Source organism: Dipteris shenzhenensis, chromosome 28 (genome assembly GCF_047967505.1).
Source record: "Dipteris shenzhenensis isolate YYH24624 ecotype China chromosome 28, Dip_SZ_1.0, whole genome shotgun sequence".
Classification (NCBI taxonomy): domain Eukaryota; kingdom Viridiplantae; phylum Streptophyta; class Polypodiopsida; order Gleicheniales; family Dipteridaceae; genus Dipteris; species Dipteris shenzhenensis.
In genome coordinates, this window is record NC_141623.1 from 12,815,884 (window position 1) to 12,830,360 (window position 14,477).

General features: G+C 39.4%; 1 protein-coding gene across 1 annotated transcript; it reads left to right on the top strand.

The window, feature by feature from the left end:
* The first annotated feature begins 5,096 nt into the window (after positions 1 to 5,096).
* On the top strand, positions 5,097 to 6,416 carry LOC147883189 (uncharacterized). Its single transcript, XM_087399259.1, has one exon. It carries the CDS (start codon positions 5,097 to 5,099, stop codon positions 6,414 to 6,416), a length of 1,320 nt encoding a protein of 439 aa, XP_087255385.1.
* The last annotated feature ends 8,061 nt before the right edge of the window (positions 6,417 to 14,477 follow it).

Genomic DNA, 14,477 nt, shown 5'->3' on the forward strand with positions numbered 1-14,477 from the left:
ATACACTTACTAATGTATGTTGATCCATGATTACTAACAATCCCAACTTTATTTTATCAAGTTGTAGAGGAAAATCCAAAAAGAGGCTGGCTTTCTTGATTTGCACAAACTTACAGCCTTGGTTCCTATTGCAATTGCCATTGTAGCACATGTGTTGAAATATTACATAAGAGTGAAAAATGGTAGGATTTGGAATTCCAAGAGGGGTTTAATCATAATGCATATATTGGCGATGTAGACTAGACCTGAAATGATCATGGGCCTTGGGGAGGTCACTATGTATAAATCCTACATATCACGTGCATTCAAGGCTTGTTTGTAAAACTCCTTATCTATAAATTTATCATGAATAAAAGAAATGCTTTTTGTATTCAATCTATGAGTACCCCCTTTATAAAATACCCTTCTGTATGTGAAAAGTGTGTTAAAAGGGGATTTAAAAAACTCCTTTTGTTGAAACCATGTGCTATGTTTACATATTTATGAGAACCCCCCCCCCTGGAGTCATGGGCCGTTCAATAGATCCAAATCATGGCCCGTTCAATAGATCCATAAACCATGAATAATTTTTGGTGGAAGTTGCGGTACCAGTGGTAGGGCTACCTACCTACCAAGGTGGCGACCCATGTTCAAGTCCTCCTGCTTGCAGGGTAGAGTGAGGGTGGGTGCCCCTCGATAGGCTCAAACGGGTGTGTGGGTGGGTGTGTGAGTTTTTTTAATTGAAAAAACATGCTCATCTACAACTAACAACTCCTCTGAGTACCCATTTCTTTTTTTCTCCAATAAGTCAAGAGTGTTAGTAAGTAACAAAGTTTCATCATAGAAAAGTAGTTTGCATCAAACTTGATATGCACAACAATAGTGATGCACTAGGAATGATGTGAGAAAAAAATGAATGGATTTTCATTTTCCTTGTAGTTTTTATTGCATTATTAAGTTACTAAAACTCTTTTGATGGTTTTGCACACTTCAAAAATATAGGATACTCATTCATTGCATTTTTTAACATTAGGAATTGGATAATAATTTATACAACACATTTGAACACAAAGCTACAATGATGCCCATTGTATGGTAATACTAATAATACATCTCCTCATCATGAAATAATCATGTAATTCTTGGATTCCAAAGCTTAAGATGACCACTATCTATAAGATTAGCTCACTCCTTGACAAGAATTTTTTTATCGAAACTATTATTATATATTAATATAAAATCTTGGCGAAAGTTTTCAAGATCCATTTTTTAGTTTCACAATATTAGTAGAATGTAGTAACTTTTTATATATATTCTTTGGAATTTTAAAGGAAAAAATGTAAATCCTGGCGAAACTTTAAATTTTTTTGCATTGAAGTTTCAAATTTTGGCGAATGTTTCAAACATTTATTTTTATTAGGGAATACAAACTTTCAAAGCCAATATAAAATTTTATCTTCTTAATGAAACTAACTTGAAAAAATCATCCATGCTCCTTGAAAATGGTCACAATGCATGCCCATGTTTGACAATTGTAATGTCACAAGTATTTATTAACAATATGAGGTAAAGAAGAGATTCAAAAAATGCACTCGTGAGAGGACATGAAAGGAAGACAAGAGACAATTGTCACAAACAATGGGAAAAGTACAAATTGGTAGGCACATTTGTTGTGTTACAAATTGAGCACATGGACCTTAATTTTTGTTAGACTATTGTCTAGTATTGTAGTTATACACTTTCAAGGTCTATTGGGAATGTATACACCTAATCAAGCATTCGGGTTTCTTTCATAAACTTATTCAAGTATATATGAATTGAGTGACTTGTACTATCCATGATACATAGGCAAATAATAGCAATACAAGACACTCAATTCATATATACTTGAAAAAGTTCATGTGTACAAAGCTTATGATCATAATATAATCAAACTTTTTTTTCTACCCAAAAAAACTATTCATGATAGGTAAAATCCCCGACAATATTTATGATCATCAAAATAAACATAAAAGACTAATAATAGAGTAGACTTGATTGTGCAAGTCTCTTTTTGGTGCTTAAGTGTATAAGTCTAGCAAATTTTCCCAAAATTATGTTTACTATCTTGCAAAATTTCCTTTAAAATAGCTTTACCGAATTGTATGGGATTTATTTATAACTTTTCAAAGTTGAAACTTAGCTTTTCTTATAATTTAAAAATCATAGTTGCAAATCTTGGTGCATGTACCAAACTTTTATTTTTATAGAAGCATTCAAAACTTATGAAAGTTTCACTTATATTTAAAAACTAAGAAAAATCGTCCCTGGTTTCAAGTTACATTAGAAGTTCTTATCTTCACTATAGTACTACTTTTGGTTTTTGTGTGAGTATTTTCTTTTTGAGTTGGGATTTCTTAAAGTTGTCTCATCTATTAATCATCTCCTTGTTTTGTCCACTCTATAAGTCTAGGAAGCTATGTGTGCTCTCATAAACAACATCTAGTCCACTAGAACCAAATAATAATGGTTATCATAAACAATCTAGCCTCATTTCTCTATTTCTTGATATCTCATGAGGGTCAGTCCACTTGAAGTGATTTTATATTTTTGAAACGTGTTACTTTGTCTCATTATAACATTAAATGATGTAAACATTTCATGAAAATTAGGTTTATGTTCATATTCTATTAACAAGGGTGAGAGCTTCTGAGGTGTAGAGAAAGTCAATGAATGATGTATATGGCATCCATTTGTAAGGCAATGAGATGGTGAGAGCTTGGCACAAGGGGGGTAAACAATTTATTTCAAGAAGAGGAAAGGTTGGAGGTTGATATATTTAGAAAAACAATGGAGGATTTACATTAAGAGCCAAGTGCATAGAGTTGGTTAGTTTGGAGTATTAAGGACATATTATAATCTTCCTTTACATGATAGGTAAAATCCCCAAGATTATTTATGATCATCATAATAAACATAAGAGATTAATAATATAGTAGACTTAATTGTGCAAGTCTCTTTTTGGTGCTTAAGTGTATAAGTCTAGCAAATTTTCTAGAAATTATATTTTGTCTATTGGTAAGTTTCCTTAGAAATAGCTTTATCTAATTGTCTGGGATTTATTTATAGCTTTTTAAAGTTGAACCTTAGCTTTTCTTAAAAATCATAGTTGCAAATTGTGGTACATATACCAAACTTTATTTTTGTAGAAGCATTCAAACCTTATGAACATTTCAATTATATTTAAACTAAGACAAAATCAATCCTGGTTTCAAGTTACAACATTAGCAGATCTTATCTTCAATACACTACTACTTTGGTTTTTATGTGAGTATTTTCTTTTTGGGTTTGGATTTCTTATAGTTGTTTGTGCTATCTTGTACGGCTAATAGTAGCTAGTTGTCTCCTTTATTGTTCATCTCCTTGTTTTGTCCACTCTATAAGTCTAGGAAGCTATGTGTGCTCACATAATCAACATCTAGTCTACTAGAACCAAATAATAATGGTTATCATAAACAACTAGCCTCCTTTCTTTATTTTTTGAATTATCATGAGGTATGTCCACTTGAAGTGATTTGATATTTTGAAACGTGTTACTTTGTCTCATTATAACATTAAATATTTTGTGAAAAATGGTATTAGGTTTATATTCTATTCACATGGGTAAGACATTGAGAGCTTTTGAGGTGATGAGAAAGTCAATGAATGATGTATATGGCATCCATTTGTAAGGCATTGAGATGGTGAGAGCTTGGCACAAGGGAGGTAAGAAATTGATTTCAAGATGAGGAAAGGTTGGAGGTTGACATTTCACATTAAGAGCCAAGTCCTTAGAGTTCGTGAGTTTGGAGAATTAAGAATATGTTCCAAAAGGTATGAATCTTCCTTTGCATGACTTCGTCACGACATGTGGGTGGCAAGGAGCAGCTATCACAGACCTATAGACTATACGGTGCTTAAAAGGAGCTAGCAACCTATGGTTTTAATATGCCATGGGAGTCTTTATCAAATAATTTGATATCAATTTAACAATTCGATCTCTGTTTTATACGCAACTTTGCCGTGCAGTACTCTTCTCCCTATTTTTTACAACGTAAGCTCTTCCAACCGACCTGCATTAGTACACAAATTCTTCGCATCAGTTCCTTGGTAGACCGCTTATTGCTTGCAGTCGTTTGATCCACTCTTCTCTTTTTATCCTGCTTGTTGCTTGCATTCGGTACGTCTCTGCTCTTCTTTTTTGATCCTGTAGGTTCTCAACATGGATTTACTACACTTGCGGAACGTTCTGGAACTTAGTCTCAATCCAATCAATAAATAGTTTCAACATGCTCCTCAAATCCAGCAGGAGGTGGAACGTCTTCCAGGAAACAATGGGAATGTATTTGTGGACCATGATCAAGATGCCAAAACGAAATGGGGTCATGTTACAATAGCAAATCCCTAGTTGTCTCATTATAACATTAAATATTTTGTGAAAAATGGTATTAGGTTTATATTCTATTCACATGGGTGAGACACTAAGAGCTTTTGAGGTGTCAAAGTCAATGAATAATGTATATGGCATCCATTTGTAAGGCATTGAGATGGTGAGAGCTTGGCACAAGGGAGGTAAGAAATTGATTTCAAGATGAGGAAAGGTTGGAGGTTGACATTTAGAAAAATAATGAAGCAAGATTCACATTAAGAGCCAAGTCCTTAAAGTTCATTAGTTTGGAGAATTAAGAATCTGTTCCAAAAGGTATGAATCTTCCTTTGCATGATTTCGTCACGACATGTGGGTGGCAAGGAGCAGCTATCACAGACCTATAGACTATACGGTGCTTAAAAGGAGCTGGCAACCTATGGTTTTAATATACCATGGGAGTCTTTATCAAATAATTTGATATCAATTTAACAATTAGATCTCCATTTTATACGCAACTTTGCCGTGCAGTACTCTTCTCCCTATTTTTTGCAACGTAAAGCTCTTCCAACCGACCTGCATTAGTACACAAATTCTTCGTCTTTCGGCTATCAGTTCCTTGGTAGACCGCTTGTTGCTTGCAGTCGTTGATCCGCTCTTCTCTTTTTATCCTGCTTGTTGCTTGCAGTCGGTACGTCTCGGCTGTTCTTTTTGGATCCTGTAGGTTCTCAACATGGATATACCACACTTGCGGAACGTTTTAGAACTTAGTCTCAATCCAATCAATAAACAGTTTCACCATACTCCTCAAATCCAGCAGGAGGTGGAACGTCTTCCAGGAAACAATGAAGATGCTGAAAGAAACCTCGGGCTTCGCACTGACGAAGTCCGTCACGTGGGGAAATTATCTGAAGCTGTGCGGGAATGCAAGCTGTCTAATTTCAGCTGTGTTGCCTGCGAAGATTTACGAGAGGGAGCAGTGGTCAATCTGGCAATCACCGACAATCATCTGTACATTGTTCGCCAAACGGGAGAGATAAGGGCCGTAGACCAACTCGACCTATCCGCAGCAAGTAGTTCATTTGCCACGAGAAATCCCGACGTAAGTGCAGTGGCCGTCGAGGGAAAAGGAGTTATCACCGCTCACAAAGACGGTAAGATCCGAGTCTGGCAACGCTCCCTAACCGGCCGATTACATCATGGGCGAGTGGCCACGATGCCTTCAAGCAAAGCATACCTGAAGAACTATATATTGGACCGCAAGTATGAACAGGTGCGGCGCCATGTCAAGCGGCCGTGGATGGAACACGCCGACAAGATCAGCGCATTAGCAATGAGCGGATATGGGCTTTTGTATTCTGCTTCATGGGATAAGACCGTGAAGGTATGGAACCTGAACGGGATGAAGTGCGAGGAATCCTTCAAAGCGCACGATGACGCAGTGAATGCGATAGCGGTGGGGAAGGAGGACGGGCTGGTGTACACAGGGTCGGCAGACAAGATGATAAAGGTATGGAGAAGGATGCCGGGGCTGAGGAACAGGCATAGAATGGAGGTGGCTTTGGAGGAGCAGGGATCGGGGGTGAATGCGTTGGCTTTGGCGGAAGGGAGGGTGTATGGAGGCGGGTCGGATGGGCGAATCAAGGTGTGGGAGAAGAGGAGCAGTTTGTGTCTGGAGGCGAAGGAGACGCTGGAGGGAGGGCATCAGCAGGCGGTGCTGTGCTTGGAGGTGCATGGGGAGTCGTTGCTCATGAGCGGCTCAGCAGACAAGACTATTCGAGTGTGGAGGAGGCCGAAGCCTGGCTGCGAGTGCTCTCACAGTTGCATAGCTATTCTGAGAGGGCATGCTGGGCGGGTGAAGAGCATAAGGGCTTGCATGCCACAAGAGTTGAATGGCGTGGGGGTGTTATACTCTGGCGGAATGGAAGGCGCCATGAAGATGTGGCTGCTGCTGAACGAAGATGAGGACCCTTCACTACCCGATCAGCGGCAGCAGCAACAACAGCAGCTCATGTATTCATCACGACCCACTCATGATCTTCATTCGCACTAATTCTCTTCCTTAACAGCATGCTCCATTTAGCTCCGTCTAGCAGCAGCATCTACAGAAGTTCATGCATCCTCTCCCTCCCTTCGCAACTCCTTGCCGGCTCAGTAGCAGACACCCTTCATCTTCATTCGCTCTTCTCTTCCTCAACAGCATGCTCCATCTGGCTCGATATCTTCCTCTGAACTTCCTCAACAGCATGTCCCATCTAGCTCATCAGACAAGATGTTAAAATTGCTCCGCATATTCTTCACCAATCGCTTGATCTCACACCATCCCTATCAAATTAAATGTCATCTACTTTTTGTCTCCCAATTTGCTTCGCAGCTCGATCACCAAACAACCATGCAAACACTTCATTTTGAACACACAGTCAACCTCTTAAATGTGGGTTAGTAGAAGTTTAAGGGCTTCTCATGTGTTTAGGGTTTAAGGTTTTTGTTTGCTTGTGAGGTCCTAAATGTTTTTTTGTCTTCTATCCTAAAGCTTTTGTCTTTTGTTAGGTATCTTTCTTTGTCTTTTGTATGACATCACATTTATATTACTTTTGCCAAAATAGTCACTCTTCCCCACTTTTATTTAATGGCCCATCTACCACACACACACACACACACATTCACCTTTTTACCTCTTTTCTCTCTTCTCTTTCACTCATTGATGTTCCTATTGTTTCCTTTCACAAGTTATTCAAAATATTTATCGAGCTACTTACACTTGGACTTATAATGACACTCCAAAAGGCAGGGCCATAGTGGGATCCCCACCTTGTTTATTAAAACAAGGTTGCAAAACTAGTATGGCCATGCTTTAATGATGAATTATACTAAAAATGTACATATATATAGATACTATTGATACCTGACATAATCTATACCGATGTATATACTGGAGATAAGAAGTTGGAAGGTCTATAAGGCAAGGGTGTTTTCTTTCCATAAAATATTTGTTTCAAGAAGGGTTTCATTGATTTAGTTGGTGAATACGATGAGATTGAAGTTTTAACCTTGCCCTAGAATAAATAACCCTTGATGGAGGCAATCAATAGAGCGAGCGAGAAAAAGCGAGCAAGCCCAAAAAAGCGAGCAACAATTAGTTGAAGTGATTAAAAAATCAAGCAAGCAAAGAAAGAATCTAAGCCTTTTATAAAATAATTGCTTGAAGTATAAAGCATTCAAAAGAGTGGTTATGTGTCATAGTTCTTGAAATTGAGTAGTCTAAAGTAAAGGACTACTGTAACATGACCCCATTTCATTTTGGCAATTATCCTGGGGGTCACTCATAAGCATGTAACATACCACTTTTGTGCATTGAGGGATATTTTTTAGTGGGGGGACTTACATGTTATTTGTGTGCATGAGGGGATTTATAAAATAGCAACTTAATGTAATTTATATATGTAAATATTTACATGGGTTCAACCATTTACATGACAAAATGTAAATTGCAAGAATAGGGGTAATTTTTAATACATGCTTGCTTGCACATGCTTTATGGGTTTATGAAGAGTGATCCCCAGAGTGCAATTAAAATGTACAGGATTTTAAATTTTGGTTTTTTTGGGCCAAAATAGACAGTGTCTTCTCACTCCCCATTATGGGAAACCTTGCTTTAAACTTGGTGAAAAAAATTGGACAGAATTTCACAAAATTCATATTCTGATGAACACAATTTTTTTAGATGGTGTAAAAAGGCATGATATTGATCTAAATCATGCCTTGTCATTTGATTTGATATGTAACATTATGCCATTTATATTTGACAATAAAAAGATGTAGGGATGTTCAAAACTCATCTTTTGGGCCAAAAAAATCATATGTTGACATCTTGCAAAAATACAGGTATGTGAAAATGTCCTCTTTTGGGCCACGCTCCCTGTTTTGGCCAAAAAGATGACATTTTCACATCCTTGTATCTTTTGATTTACAAGTCCAAGTAGGGTCATGTTACACATCAAATCAAATGGCAAGGCGTACTTTAGATGATTATCATGTCTTTGTGCACCATCTAGTAAAATTTAATGCACCAAAATATGAATTTGTGGTTAATTTGTTGCATTGGTTAGATTAGTGGGAGGTCAGAATAAATCATTAGGGAAGGATATTTTTCCACTAATAAAGAAACATGGATTTCATTCCAAGAGTGAAAAGAGTTAAAAAAGCTAAGCATTTACATATGCATGTAAAGACTAATCCATGCAAGGAGTCCTTGGAAACACCCCACCTGTGTGGAAGGTTACATTGATGATCTCAGTTACTCTAGTGGAAAGAGAGAACTTGATTGCAATTGCTGTAGGGTTTGTCTTTAATACAAACAATGAATTGGAAATTGAACATATAAACTATCTCATGGATGATGTGAAAAATTTAGTGTCAGTGGCTCAGAAAGTTATATGCATATTTAACCTTCTAGCATTGAGGAAACATATGGACTTTTGAATAAGTTATTATTTTTTGCTACTGAAATGGGGGATTTATAAATCTTTTATTGTTTTTTATTGCTCGCTTTTTTTGGCTCGCTCGCTTTTTGTCGCTCGCCTTTTGGTAATCCTCTTGATGTAAGGTGTTAGGGACCCTTTGTGCAATAAAGCTATGCTATGTGGATGTCAAATGAGAATAAACTACAGTAGTCATCTTAGCGTGATATAAAATGGATGGAGAAGGATGTGGTATTCAAAAAAGGAGTACACCCAGTGGTTCAGGTATATTAATTGATCAAAGGTTTGGGTCATTGTTTGCTTGGCTATAGCCATTTTTTGTGAGGTTCAAGGAGTTTTTTGTATATAGCACAACAACACAAAGCAACTATAGACGCGCTTGGTAGATGCGCAAAATAGCAGGCGCGTCTATAGGCGTTGCTTTAGTAGAGAAATTACGGGCGCGTCTAAATGCGCGTCTAAAAGCTCATCTATTTGCGCGTGAATCACTGCGTCTATTTGCGCATCTGACCTGAGAAAATACGAGCCCGTCTAACATCCCATTTATTAGCGCATCTATTTGCGCGTGTATTTACGTGTTTATTTACGCGTTTACACTGAGAATCAGACGCACATTTAGACGCGTAAATAGATGCGCTCCAGAGAATACAGAAAGTGAGATTTTGGTGTACATCATTTCTTTCCAAACATTGCCCATGATTACCAAAGCACATAATTTTTTGCAAGCCCACATATACAAGAATTAAGTGAGATGAGGAGAATGAGACAATATGTAAAATACTTTTGCCAATATCAATTGTGGGGCTACGGTTCAATCTCATCCTTGATGAGATCAACCCTTGCCAAACTATCTACTTCAAAATCCAAACAAGTGTTTAGATCTACAAATACATTCAACCCACTACTACTTGTGCCACTCATGTGCTCATCGAAATCAGCATCTCCAATGGTAGGCTCGTCCTCACGGGTAATGGCCTCAATATCTATATCTCCTATCTCATGATCATCCTCCTCTCTTGTATCACGGTCATCATCACGTCCATGGCCATGATCATCCTCCATACGCTCCATATTAGTAAATGTACTATACATCACTTTGGAACGTGGCATAATAGGTATGACATGCCACCATCTATTATTATCCACCATTGGTTGATAGACAACCTAATTCAAACACAAATACAATCATGTTACTTTTCTTGCATCAAATATTTAAAAGCGAGTATTTTTATGTGTGTGCACAGTACCTGTTCACATTGTTGCGGTAGTACTAGTGTGTCCTTCCTACTTTGCCAAAACTTTGTGGAGTCAATACTTACAAAGCCACTTGCATGGCGTTTGATTGTTGCATTAGGGCCTCTTTCCACCACGTCCTTAAACCACTTTACATCCAAAACATACACAAAGAAGCGTCGAAAGTCAAGCATAATGATATCTTGGATTATGCCACAATAATCATCCATGGCTCCATTGGCTCCCTCAAAGCTAGCAATGACGCCACAATCTTGTGTGTTTCTCTTATCATCAATCCGTTCTGTTCGAAAATGCTTGCCCTCACACCATATAGCATTGAACATAGTGCACTACACCAAGAAAAAATCAATTAAATAAGCAATCTAAATTATAAAAAGCTCCTAACTTATGCATAACATTCTATATACCGACCTTGCTCATGCATCCCCTAGCATACTCCCATTCTTCCATTGTGATATGCATCCCCTCATCTTTCTCTGCTTTCTCCATTTCATCAAGTAGCCAATCCACATGAATATCCTTTGGAAGTGCTCTTAGACGCTGAGGGTATGGCACATGAGATCCATGGTGTGTACGAAAGAGGGCCCTTTCTTCTTGTCTTCTTGCCTTTGCATCCTCGTATCTTGTCACCCATCTTTTCATCACATCACTATTAAGCACCCAAAAGAGGTTGATACTATTATGCAACTCTGTGTCTATTACTTTATTGTGTCCTTTTCCTTGAGGCACAATAGAGGTCATCCTTAGGTCTTCATCATCTCTCCATAGTCGTGGGAGAGAGCTATCCACATCAACAAGAAACTCAGAAATATATACAAGTGACTCTTGTACCAACCAACCCTCGGCCATGCTACCTTCGGGTCTTGCATTTTATCTCACGAAGCCCTTCAAGGTCTTCATGAAGCGCTCGAGGAAGAACAACCATCGTGCATGTATAGTACCGCATATAGCAATCTCATCCACCAAATGTACTCTGAGATGTAGTTGGCTTATGAGAATAGAACGTGCAAATGTCTCCTCCACTAAACAAACCGCCTCCACTGACATAACTCGAGCATTCTCAAGCGTGGTGGGATCTATTTCCTTTGAGCTCACATACCTCACAAGCTCGCCCATCTTGTAAATACAATCTTTCACGTCCTTTGATGCACTACGTGAAATGCTAGTAGGTAGTATGAACTGAACCCGCGAGGAGGTGGTTGATTAGTTTCTTATAGCTATTCACTCACAAATTTGAAAGGAAAAAGATATTATGCATATAAAATACTTACTTCGAGCATCTTGTGCCAATCATGAGATTTCAAGCCATATAATTGCTCTACACCTTTTTTCTTGCTCTTTGTAAAGGCTCCCTTCAAACACCTCATGCATCCAGTGGGAGTACGAATTGTAGTAATAGCGCGCTTCACCGTCGCCATCTCTAGCTTTGATAACATCCACGGTGCACGAGGTAAAAAAACACGCCCATTTGGTCTCTCTTGAGGCCAAGCTTCACGCATCCTCCCTGTGGTACGTAGATCCTCCCTTATGCTTGCCGAATCTCGTGTCCCATTCAAATGCTCCCAAATGGTAGATGCCACATTCTTGAAGATATGCATGGGATCAAGCAGGTGATTGATCTTGAGGTGGGACCAATATGGTAAACGATAAAAGATGGAGTATATAAACAAAATAAAGTGTTAGCGTGCAATCTTTACTTTCAACCAATATAGCCAATCTTTACTTCCAGCCAATAGTTACAAACCCTTACCGGCTCATGCCAAGTGGTAGAGGAGTCATGGAACCGTCCCAAATTCTCATCCAATCTCCTGCGGTGAGTGATTGTGGGAGGACTTCATTCCAAGGGGCAACATATCTAGGATGATCAGGTGGGAGAAATCGATGGTGATTCTCATAGATGACCTTATTCAATGCGTCTGCCCGTGAGGCAACTAGCGAAGGACCACAAACAGGACATGCATGGTAACCCGATGTAGTGAGACCTGAACAATAGATGCAATTAAGAGTGAAAGGTGGGTTTAGGGTGCCACGTCCTTTGCCTATTCATAATTAAAAAATGCAATGCTTACCTGAACACTCGCCTGCATAGCCTGGGAAGTCATGCATCGTCCACATCAAGACTGCTTTGCAGTTGAAGTCTCGTGACGAGGGAGGCCTGCTCACATCATGCACCTCGATACCTCTCCAAAGTATCTCTAGCTCATCAATCAAAGGCTCCAAATAAACATCAGGTTTTTTGACTTTATGTTTCCTTGGAATTAGAAGGGACAGCATGACATGTCCTTTCTTAATAGCCATAGAGGGTGGAAGATTGTAATTCACCAATACCACTGGCCATACACTGTAAGATGTGCTTTTGAGACCAAATGGGTTTACACCGTCCATACCCAATCCAAGTCTCAAGCTCCTAGGTTCTTCCTTGAAGCTTGGCCATGTGTCTTCAATATGCTTCCACGCAGGAGAGTCCGCGGGAGTTCTCCACTTGCCATCGGTTGATCGATGGGAGGAATGCCATGACATGAGCTCTGCAATAGATTTGCACTTGAACATATGTTGGATGCGAGGGATTATGGGAAAATGTCGCAATACCTTACGAGGCACATCCAAGGTTTTGAGATCTGCTCTATATCTTGCCTCTCCACAAGTAGGACACTCTCTTGCATCCTTATGTAGTCCACGAAACAAAACGCAATCGTTGACACATGCATGGATGCGCTTGTAATCTAATCCTCCAAGAGAGGTCACATGTTGCCTTGCCATATCTCTTGAGGTCGGTAATTTATTCTCCCTTGGAAGCATTTTACACAATAGCCTGCACGTGAAGACCATAAATGAGGAAAAGCATTCGAGTAATTGACCCACTAGCATAATTCACTATGTTTGCAAAATCGACTTTAAAGCTTACTTGAGTAATGCATTCAAACTTGCATTGCTCCATCCATAGATGGTTTGCAAGTTTAGTAACTCAAGGGAGGCACGTAGAACAGAGAATGTGCACCCCTCAAATAGTGGAGTCGATGCTGCGGTAAAAAGATCATCCTGCTCCATGCTATTATCCCTCCCTTGATGGACATATCAATCCCGCACCATATCATCAAACACCTCCTCCTCCACGGCTTCATGAGGTAATGGCGGAGGGCTACTATCACCATCACTCCATGCATCTGTAACAGTCCCTCCTGAAGATCCCACCTCATATCACCGACGCTTCGTCTCCTCACGATGGGCATAGGGTAACATGTGCGGGTGTGGCACTGCATCCTGTATCAAATTAAAACAGGATCATAACTCAAACATATGAACACCCATAGGTATCTCAATCAACCTTAACTTACAAACCCTTACCCTGTTTACGGTCACATCCCATTCTCCATACTTTGAGATATGATTGAGTGTAATCCTGCGTGCACGATACATGTTTCCTCGACATCGATCACACAGACATTTGATTTTTTGCTCCAACCACATTTCGTGATGGTGGATACGGAGGGATTCATCCTCACTGGAGCTACTTGTTGAAGATGGAGACATGCTATAAACAAACAACCCACCAAATTTGCTCTTCTTCAAATGTTTAATTTAAACTCTGTGTTGCATCTATCGCCGCGTCTATAGTCGCGTCTAACATCGCGTCTACACGCGTGTCTACTCTGTGTATTTAGACATGCCTATAGATGCGCTAATAGACGCGACTATAGACGCGGATTTTAAACCTGCTTTTCGGCGTGCCGCTCGCTTTGCTTTTCTTTACCTTACTTAAACTTCGCGCGCAGCTTCCTTCCTTCTTTATTAGCAGTTCCATAGATTCGAAGCTTAAAAGAGAGCCTCCCATACACACTTCCAAGCTTTCACTCAAGAGAAAGGGACCGTACCTACACTTACTTCCAAGCTTAAAGGAGAGGAGGACAAACAAGGAGAAGAAGCAAGTTTGGAAAAGAAAGAAGAACCTTCCATACCTTTATCCAAGTAAGTCTTTTTGAAGTTGTTCTTGTTTGGAAGTTTGCTCTCTCCAGTTTTGTACTTTCTCGTATCCAGGAAACGCAGGATCTAAGTATGAGCGTCACGTTTTTGTGTCGGGCGCAACGTCCTTTTTGATTTTTTAGAAATCTCGACTATCAGAGCGCGTCTATAGGTGCGTCCCAGGGCGCGTCTAAAAGCGCATCTACAGGCGCGTCTAACCACGTGTCTGGCTTATTGCAGATACACACAGACGCGTCTATAGACGCTCACACAGACGCACTATTAGACGCACTGTTAAATGCACTGTTAGATGCACTGTTAAACGCACTGTTAGACGCACTATTAAACGCACTGTTAGACTCACTGTTAAACGCACTGTTAAATGCTCTGTTAGACGCGTCTATAGACGCGTAAATCAG